General features: G+C 43.7%; 1 protein-coding gene across 1 annotated transcript in view; it reads left to right on the forward strand.

The window, feature by feature from the left end:
• The window catches only part of GPR176 (G protein-coupled receptor 176), a 117,033-nt gene extending 108,620 nt beyond the window's left edge, over positions 1-8,413 (forward strand). The window contains exons 2-3 of the mRNA XM_004578181.2: positions 668-920; positions 7,074-8,413. Coding sequence (XP_004578238.1) covers positions 668-920; positions 7,074-8,196 — 1,376 coding nt within the window. The 3' untranslated portion in view covers positions 8,197-8,413. The remainder of the gene's footprint in view (positions 1-667; positions 921-7,073) is intronic.
• The last annotated feature ends 2,402 nt before the right edge of the window (positions 8,414-10,815 follow it).

Here is a 10,815-nt window from a genome sequence, read left to right on the forward strand (position 1 = left end):
AACAATTCCAGGACCGTGCTGTCCCGTGCAGTGGAGCCCACTGGAAATGTGGCTTTTGCCAACTTGAGAGGTACTGAAAGTGTAAAATAAAATGAACACTGGACTTTGAAGTCTTGACACAAAAGCAGAAATGAAAAATATCTCATGAATAATTTTAAGTGACAATTATGCTAAAATGATATTTTGGATATACTGGTTTAAGTGACGTATATTGTTATTAAAGCTTCAACTGCCTTTTAGTTTAATACTTAAAAATATAGGTATCAAATAATTTTAAATTGTGCCCATGGATTGTGTCATTTTTCTGCCACAGGGTTTGGCAACATGGATGTCATTAGCAAACTTGCCAAGAGTAGTCTGCTTGACATTATATAATCCCTGGAAAAATACTTAAACACTGATGAGACTAAGTCATCATCATTACAATATCTTTAAGCCTAAAATTAAATAACATCCCCACTAATATTTCTTTTATACTTTTTGTAGTATGTTAAAGTAATTTAATAACTTCACATAAATTGACAATATAACATCAGTTTTAAATCCTTTGAATTCAACATTTGAAATCTTGTATGTGGCTTTAAAAATATTTTTAATCTGTATTTTCTTTCTTTGTCCTTTTTATTTAAATTATGTTGTTATTTTATTTCTTTGCATACCTGGCCAGGAAACTTCACGGTGTTATGGTCAACTTGCCGCACAACCGTGTTCAAATCTGTTACCAACAGGTTCATTAAAAACCTGGCCTGCTCGGGTATTTGTGCCAGTCTGGTGTGCGTGCCCTTCGACATCATCCTCAGCACCAGTCCTCACTGTTGCTGGTGGATCTACACCATGTTCTTCTGCAAGGTCGTGAAATTCCTGCACAAAGTCTTCTGCTCCGTGACAATCCTCAGCTTCCCTGCCATTGCTTTGGACAGGTAAGATCGGTAGCCAGGAGCTCCATTTTTGAAAGCGCATTGAAGAAATTAGCATCGTGAAGAGGTGATGAATAGTCAGTGTTCCATGCGCTGTGTTTATTCTGCCTGTGGTCCACAGAAAAAGTATGGATACCCAAAACAGATGCTTCACAAAGGAGAGTTGATTTTAACAGCTGTGACAGGAAGTAGGACCATTGAGAAGAGACCCGAGGGTGAGGTTACAGGATGAGGATGGGGCCAGAGCTGCAGGATCCTGGTGCTGCTTCAGCTTGGATGGAATTAGTGTTTACATTGCAGTTTGTAGTAGATTGCTCATCTGGTTGATAACTGCAATCAAGGCTCTTTTATACAGGATGAGAACATTTGTGGAGATGCAAGGGATGTAGTGGTTATTTTACAAATGGGCTATTTGGACCTGACCAGGTCACAGCAGAATTCTTCTGGTAGGTTTATTTCTGAGGCATCATGTGCTGGTGGTGGTGGTACCACCTGCTTTCTCTTCCTGTCCTCTTTGAAAAGCAAAGTTACATAGAGAGAAAGAAGGAAAAACAGAAAGTCAGAGGTTCCATCCACTGGTTCACTCCTCAAATGACCACAAAGGCTGGAGGTGGGCCATTCCAAAGCCAGGAGCCAGGAGCTTTTTCTAGGTCTCCCATGTGGGTGCAGGGGCCCAAGGACTTGGGCCATCCTCCAATACTTGCTCAGACACATTAGCAGGGAGCTGGATGGGAAGTGGAGCACAGTCCTAGGTGGTCCATGGTTCCCATGAAGGACACCAACGCCACCAACTTAAGTTTTACCTGTTGTGCTCCTTCTTGTTCTCATTTAAAGGATGGTCATTTTGAAATGAGTCTTATGTCTTAGTTATTACCATTGGAAAGAATATGGCCAAATGTGTTCCAGTAAGATATGACAATTTCAGCGATCAGTAGTTCCTTTCTTTTCCCTTGCTGTTAGCACTTCATGAGTACAATTTAGATAACACTACATTTGAGAGAACAGAATTAAATAGGCAAACAAGAAAAGTATTTTGTGTCTATGAATTGCTTTTGACCTCAAGATTTACAGAAGTGACATGTTGTTGAAGAGAAAGTGATGTTTGTTCTGACTTTTGTTGTTTTTCTTAAAATTTAAGTAAGTTTTAAGTGAATTCAAAATTCTTAAATCCCTTGTCTGTTCAAAACAGGCTTAATACACTAGTGATCTGTGGGGAGTATGCCTGGCATCCCTTCCACCCCTCAGGCCTGGAACACTGATTGCATCACCTGCCCATGTTGCCTGCATGAAGAGATGCAGCATCCCAGACAGCCCTTGGCAGCTGGGGGAAGTCACTGCATTTGGGGCTGAGAACAGACTCAAAAGTCAGAAGTCTGGTTTTGAGTCCTGCTTCATAGCTCTCACCTAGGCAATTTTGGCCTTGGTTCCTCAGCTATAAGAATTAAATGTGGGGCTGGTGTGATGGTGCAGTAGGCTAGACCACCTCCTTGTGGTGCTGGCATCCCATATAGGTGCTGGTGTCTCAGCTGCTCCACTGCCAATCAGCTCCTTGCCTATGGCCTGGAAAACAACAGAGTATGGCTGAAACCTTTGCATCCACACAAGAGACCTAGAAATAAGCTCTTAGCTCCCAGCTTCAGTTCAGGCTAGCTCCCCTGTTGCGGCTATTTAGGGAGAGAACCAGCAGATGAAAGCCATTCTGTCTTTATCTTTCCTTCTCTCTGTAAAATCTGCCTTTCATATAAAGTAAGTAAATCTTTTTAAAAAAGAATGATTATATGACTTATTTATGGCATGCACTAGGATGGACCATACCAATATATTCCTCTTTCTCTTAAAATCCTTTCCAGTTAGTGTATCCATCCTTAGATTTATTCTCTACAGTTCCTTTACTGTAAGGTCTCGTTGGGAACCATTCCAGCTCTGTAGAATTAGAATCTCACTATTTACAGGGACAATCAAGAAAGGTGACAAAATCAAGTGACAAAGTCAAGGGCCGGGTTGGAGGTTGTGGTTCATGGAGAGTGAGTTCCAGTTCCCATTCTTAAGGCTGAGCCACTTATTTAGTCACAGGAAGCAGTTGCTCTGGGGGTGTCTTGTTCTAGAGGACAGGACTTCCTATTTTCAATGAGGAAAATGCAAAAATGAAAAAAAAATGGATTTTTAAAATGTTTTCAATTAGTTTTTGTTCAAAAATTGTGCTGTGGATTACCAAATTTTCTTTAACATACTGAATATACGCCATATGATGCCAGTTTACTATGACTGCTCTATGGTGAATATCCTGTTTCTTCCATTGCCCAACAAGAGATCCGTGACTATCTGGAAAGTATCATTGAAAAGGACTGGAGTTTAACAGTGAATAAAATCAGAGTCCTTTTTTGGGGTCCACAGTCTCGTGGATGCTGTGATGCAGTTTGTGTCCCCGGCACATGTCCTTCCAGCCACTGCACATGCAACCTGCTGTGGTGCTGTATTGTCCTCAGGTTTGCATTCTGAATTTTTATTTTCTTTAGTTTGGAGGTGTAATTTGCATATTACAAAATTCATCAAATTACTGTGTACAAGCCAGTGAGTTTTAGCATGTTTATAGGGTTGTATAGCCATTACTCTAATGTAATTACAGAACATTTCCATAACCTGGGTGCACCCTCAGATCCATTTACTGTCACTCTCCAGCATCATCCCCAGTTCTTGGCAACCTCTCATCCATTTTCTTTACATGTATTTTTTTCTTTGGGTATTTCATACAAATACATTTTCATTGTCCTTTTGAGTCTAACTTCTTTCATGTAGCATGTTTTTAAGGTTCATTCGTTATAGCATATTAGCAGTGCTTCATTTTTTAAAAAAAGATTTATTTTATCCATTTGAAAAGTACAGCAACACACACAGAGAAAGAGGATAAGCTGGAGAGAGAGAGAGAGATCTTTCTTTTGCTAGTTTGCTCTCCAAACGACTGTAGTGGCTGAGGCTGGACCAGGCCAAAGCCAGGAACCAGGAGCTTCATCCAGGTCTTCTACATGAGTGCAGGGGCCCAAGGCCTGGATCATCTTTGGCTGCTTGCTCAGGGAGTTGGATTGAAAGTAAAGCAGCCAGGACTGGAACCAGAGTCCATATGGGATGCCAGCATTGCAGGTGGAGTCTTTTTTAAAGTTAACTGAATTATTTAATTATTGTGATTATTTTTTAAATTATTTTATGCCCCGATGTGGGGAATGCTCTGAGGGCGCTGCTCAAGTGGTTTTGATAGTTCTACAGTTCTGAATTACTGCCACTCTCGCCATTTCAAGCGTGATGAAATCTCTCCAGAATCCATCGGCTAAGATAGTCCACCTTAAAGTCTCTGTTTGCCCAGATTTTCACTGCCAACTCTTGGCTAGGGTAGTTGATTGATTTGTTCTGTCCTCCGTCCTCTGCTGTGGTACCAGATGTCCTTGCAGGTGGAGTCTTAATCCATTGTACCACAACACTGGCCTCATTTTTTAAAAATGGTCAAATAATATTCTGCTTCAAGAGTAGTCCACATTTTGTTTTTCCCATTTACTATCTGATGAACATTTGAGCTGTTTTCTCTGCTTGAATATTTTAAACAGTACTGCTATGAATCCTGAAAGTGTTTTAAGAATTGGATTCAACAACACTGGGAACACATTATTCTGAACAGCTTGGTGTTGTACCTGGAAGTAATGCAATAATCCCTGTTGTTTATTGCTGGGTCATTGATCTTAGACAAGAAATAAGCAAGCAATAAAAATCCTTACTTTCTTTCCTTATTTTCTTTGCCATTATTAATGCAAAAAGGTAAAGAAGTCATTTTACAGAAAAACAAGACTGGTAGACTCTTATTTTATTATTGAAAGACACAGTTCTTGTAGGCAGAAATACAGTGTACATGAAGAAGGGAAGACAAGCAAAATGCTTGTTCTTTTGCAGCCATTGATTTCACGGCCCCCAAGTCAGCAATGTAATTGGGAGGCTGCCTTCACTTCCTGCGTCATCTTTAGATGTGCACACTAAGACAATTGTTTATGTTGAGCCTGTGCACTTGTGTTGCAGCCTGTTTCCCAATGCATAATAGTATTGGAAATTGATGGAAGCCTGAGTTTGTCATGTATCATTACACAAGGTAATCTGTCAGTGGGCTCCCAAATATGAGTTCATGGATGGGGTGGGGCCATCACATAGTTAGAAAATTGTTACTAGAAAAGTTTAATCATGTTTAGACACCCCAAATTTTGAGAATGTCATCAATTAGTAAGCATTTCTTTCTTTTGTTCTTCCTTCAGAAGAAATCTAGAATGCATGTCACCATGCTGTATGCGTCCCTGATCATCCGTGCTTACTGTTGCCTTTGAGTCACAACTCCTTCTGCCTGGAGCCTGCTCCCCCAGTGTGTTCCCCTGCCAGACTCCTCCACAGTAATGCCTGCTCTTTGATATTTTCCCAGGTAGCTTGAGATGCTCCCTGCCCTGCATCTCCTTGGTGTCTGCCTCCAGTAGGGCTATCATCTCTTTGCGGATGGTGATTGTATGTGTCTTTCTCTCTGTTGGGTTTGGAGATGTTCCCATCTGTCTTTTCATCTTTGTAAACCAAGGCCTGGTACAGCACCTGGCTCCTGGTGCCCAGGGACTCTTGTTAAAGGAGGCTATACATACTTGACTGACCCTGTGAATGAGTGAAGGTCAGTGGAGTTGTGAGGTCAAGCCCAGCAATAGCTGATTGCACTGATGAGGGCTCAGCTCAGTGAGGAAATGGATCATACCTCGGATAGCAGCTGTGAGCCGGGGTCTCAGGCAGTACTAGATTCTCAGATCACTAATGGCATTGAAGTAAAGTACTTCAGAGCTCTGTTTTGGCAATTAGAAAGTGATCAAATGAAAGCTTGGAGGAAAAAAGAAACTCATTTGATTTTAACAGAAATTTAATAGCATAGGCATCTCAGACATATCAATTGCTTTTGGAGTACTGAGTGATTAATATGGTAGTAATTATAAAATTAACTATGAATTAAAATTATTAACTTGTTTACTTGGTAAGACAGGGTTTTCCTTGCTGTTTTGGCTAGGTATTATTTTTTCTTTTTTCTTTTTTTATTTAGATGATGTTTACATAGTTGGAAAGGGTAGGAAGGATAGAGGGTTAGGGAAAAGTAGGTGTGATCATTGTTTCCAAATTTTCAATTTCTCCTTCCTGTTTCTGGGGGGATGGGGGGCAGTGATAAGAGAAGAAGTCATACCCAGCCTCCCAACTGCTCCAGTATCCTGGGATAGGGAATGCCCACCCAATATCAATGTGGCACATGCCTCAATGGGTCACAATGTGGCACACGCCTCAAGGGTTCTGCCAGGTAGTTTCGATAGTTCTGAAATGCTGTCACTCTCGCAGATTCAAGAATGAGGAAATCCTTCCAATGTCCAACTTTTTCTATTCTCCGTCCTTCACCATGGAACCAGATGTCTTCTGCAGGACCCAATGTGCTGCCATAACCTTCATGTACATCAGGGCCTGATGTCCACTGCTCCATCTCTTCCACTTAGGAGGACCAGTTTTTGCAGGCAGGCCTAAGGACCTGGACCAGGTGACCCGGGCCCTGCCGGACCTCCGACCAGGTGCTCACAGATCTGGCACCCACAGGCTCCTAGCTTTGGATTGGCTCTCCTCTGATCATTGCAGCCATTTGGGGGATGAACCAGCCATTTGGGGAATGATTCTAGAGAAATCTGCCTTTCAAATAAAAACAAATAATTTTTAAAAAGAATACAAAGCAAAAAGGCAAAAGGTACAATCACTGTAAAAGATGAAATGTAAGTTTGAAAAGATTATAAGTACTATATGAAATCAGGAAAATAAAAAAATTCCTAGGAAGTCCCAATATTATTTTTCAAAAAATATAGTCTAGTGATGTTTCTCATTTTTGGAAGTCTGAAGTCCTCAAAATTAAGGTCTGGCTTCCTGGATCTGTCCACTCCCCTCCCCGCAGTGGTTCCCTCTATTTTGTACCTCCCATCCCTCCCCCCCAAAAAAACATTTTGACTTATTTTCCCTTCTCACCTACTTTTGGTAGGGTTGGTTCCCTTGGTTGGAAGAGTATTTCCTTCCGTGAAATTAGTGTGTGTGTGTGTGTGCGCGCGCATGTGTGTGTTTATCTTGCAGGTACTATTCTGTTCTCTATCCACTGGAGAGGAAAATATCTGATGCCAAGTCCCGTGAACTAGTGATATATATCTGGGCACACGCGGTGGTGGCCAGTGTCCCGGTGTTTGCAGTGACCAATGTGGCTGACATCTACGCTATGTCCACTTGCACGGAAGTCTGGAGCAACTCCCTGGGCCACCTGGTCTATGTCCTCATCTACAACGTCACCACAGTCATTGTGCCTGTGGCTGTGGTCTTCCTCTTCCTGATCCTGATCAGACGGGCCCTCAGTGCAAGCCAGAAGAAAAAGGTCATCATAGCTGCCCTGCGGACCCCACAGAACACCATCTCCATCCCCTATGCCTCCCAGCGCGAGGCTGAACTGCACGCCACACTGCTGTCCATGGTGATGGTCTTCATCTTGTGTAGCGTGCCTTATGCCACCCTCGTGGTCTATCAGACTGTGCTCAATGTTCCCAACACTTCTGTCTTCTTGCTGCTCACTGCCATTTGGCTGCCCAAAGTCTCTCTGCTGGCGAACCCCGTGCTCTTTCTTACTGTGAACAAATCTGTCCGCAAGTGCTTGATGGGGACCTTGGTGCAGTTGCACCACCGCTATAGCCGCCGGAATGTAGTTAGCACGGGGAGCAGCATGCCCGATGCCAGCCTGGAACCCAGCATGCGGTCGGGCAGCCAGCTGCTAGAGATGTTCCACATCGGGCAGCAGGAAATCTTTAAGTCTACAGAGGATGAGGAAGAGAGTGAAGCCAAATATGCCGGTTCAGCTGACATCCAAGCCAAGGAAATTCTTCCTGGCTGCCTAGACCAAGAACAGGGGTCACGGTTTGTACCCCTGGCCCCACCCCCAGGCGTGGTGGACTCTACATCCCAGGTGGCCCCAATAGGTGCTATGGATCCCGAGATATTTCCTGACAAGTACTCCCTGCAGTTTGGCTTTGGGCCTTTTGAGCTGCCTCCTCAGTGGCTCTCGGAGAGCCGGCACAGCAAGAAGAGGCTGCTCCCACCATTGGGGAACACCCCAGAAGAGCTAATCCAGACAAAGATACCCAGGGTGGGCAGGGTGGAGCGGAAGATGACCAGAAACAACAAAGTGAGCATCTTCCCCAAGGTAGACTCCTAGCCAGGACTATGGAACCCTGGAAGAAGCCAGGAGGCTTGTGTTCTTGTCTCTTCCCCATTCCCTCCCCCTACCCCAACACGCACAGTCTGGCCCTACAGTTTGTGTGATCTCTTCACAGCCACCAGCCACTCCAGGTTGATCCTCCTGTGTGACCCTACATCTTCTGATGGAAAGAAATTCCGTATCACATTAGATGTGCTCATTTGGAAGGAGTGCTTTGTGTCCCAGGAAGTCAGTAAATTGCTCATACCTCTGGGGGGGGGTGCAGTGAAAACTGGAGTTTGGAACTGGTCTGGAATGGGTACTCCAGAGACGTATTATGGAGATTGCTCACTCCTCCAGGCACCACAGAGAACAGAGAGAAGCATGTGCATAAACGAAAATGGAGCAGAGGCACTGGAAGGGAAGTCTAGGATAACTGTGGAGTGAGGTGGCCACAAAGAGGAGGCCCATTTGGCTAACTTACAAATTGGAAAGCATTTTATGTTGACAACACAGGCACCTGACACCATTTTACTGGAATCCCCCAGTTGTATATTTGGTATTTCTCCTGATCGCTTTCTTCCTCTTTCACAGGGACATAGGAAAAGGTTGGCTCTTCCACCTCTGTTTGATACATGTGGTAGTAGATGTGCCCAGGGAGGAAAGGGATTATTTTGTTCTTGGTTTCCCTGATATTCCCTTGGTATCGCCAAGCTCACAAAGATGCATTTGCATCCCCAGTCAGTGTCAGTGTTGAGTGGGAGGCCCTGCAGCCCTCCACTGTGTCTTGTCTCTTAGTGTGTTTTCTCAACGAGTCAGAGAAGGTTAGAGGTGCAGAAGCACTGTAGTTTGTTCTGCCTGCTGTTACATGAAAGGTGCTACCTATCCATCACTATGAATGAGATCTACTTAAAAGAATTATCTCATGCGAACTTTTGGAATTAAAAATAAAAAGGTAATTTGAAATGCACAGTTGATGTGAACTGGGTCCTTCGGAAATATCAGGCTAGAAAATGCTCGATGAGGAGTGGTGACTGTCCAGGACTGACAAGAGTCTGATGAAGAGAGCCCTGTTTTGAAGAGAAGTCCACAACTCATTTTCAGTCTGTATAACTAAGATTCTCCTTTTGCTGTGGACACAGAGGAAGAGCATAATATCAAGAAATAGAGCAAGGTATCAACTGTTAAGGTGACACTGGCTCAGGTGTGCTCTTCCCAGTGAAGTTCCATTAGAAGCCAGAGTGGATAGAAGAGGGAGGTCAGTGTCCCAGCTGCTCAGACTCACAGGTGATTGACATCCATGTGGGGGAGGGTTCAGGCGGCTGAATCCAACCCCCCTCCCCGCCGTCCTGCCAACCCCTACGCTTCATTCATAAGGAGGGAAATGGAGAATCAGCCTTGCCTTTCTCTCTAGAGCATCTTGTTCTTGTTAAGAGTACTTGGGGGTGCCAAACAAGATTGATAGGCAGTGGGTCCTCATGGGCAACGGCCCACACCTCCAGGCCGTGGTCTTCACACACTGCCTTCTGTGGCCACCCTGGCCCTTTGTTCTCTGAGAAGGCTCTGTCTATGAGAAGGAAGGTTTTCTTGTCTTTTTGTTCTCTTGGGTGTGGTATCTTGTGATTCCTGATTGAGAACCCCAGGACTTTATCCCTGGAAAGGGAGTCCCTTCCTCTTTGTGTTAGTCTTCTCGCAGCAGAAACAGGGCTGCCTTGTGGCCCCCTGCCTCCTGGACCCTATGTGCATGGCATCTGTGGCTCATTGCCTTGGTAATTAATGTCGTGGTGCCCCAAGTTTATCTTTCCAAACCTTCATCATTGTAAGAACTTCCATCAATATGAAAAATAATCTGTCAGACAGTGTGTTCATCTAGAGACATCTGTCAAATGTAGCCCCTGTGATGTCATTCTAATACTATATACATGTACAACTTACTAAATGCTGATGCGTCAGGATTTGGTTGGGTACGTTTCTTATGCACATGTGAAGCAGATGGTTGACTTCTAACAGGTCATCACCAGATGTGTTTCTATACTCTGAAGAACATTTTAATAAAAAATTGAAAAGTAGTTTTTGAACTCAAAGTTGTGTGAACTTTGCTTTCTTTCCCCTTCCTTTTCTTCTCTGTTTCCATATGGTCATATATGGAAGATATTCTTTTTTATTTCATAATTCAGATGGCAGCATCACAATAGCATTTTCCCGAGTTGTTGCTACTAAAAAAAAAATGAATTTCCAGAGGAAAAAAATGTAACATTTACATGGATATTACAAAGATGGAGTTCAGATTGACCTCTAAGTGGAACTACACAAGGAGGGAGTGGGATACACTGCCGTCACCTGTCGTACAGGAGAGGCAGTGGTACAGAGTGAGAACCATGGGCTCTGAGGTTAGATTAGTCTGTACAACTGGCTTACCCTGTGACCTTGGACCTCAGGTTCCTCTCTGAGAAATGAGGTGATAAGAGTTATGCCAAAGGCTCTATCACTCTGGCTTGCATTCTTCATCTCTGATGTGATTATAGCTGTGTGTGCAGGGGGTTGTTCCTGGCTACTTTGTCTCACTTCCCTGCTGAAAGTCAAGGCCTGGCTTCTCTGCTTTCTGCCTTGTGGGACCTGGAAACGGGTGGGTAAGTA

This window comes from Ochotona princeps, chromosome 6 (assembly GCF_030435755.1).
Source record: "Ochotona princeps isolate mOchPri1 chromosome 6, mOchPri1.hap1, whole genome shotgun sequence".
Lineage (NCBI taxonomy): Eukaryota > Metazoa > Chordata > Mammalia > Lagomorpha > Ochotonidae > Ochotona > Ochotona princeps.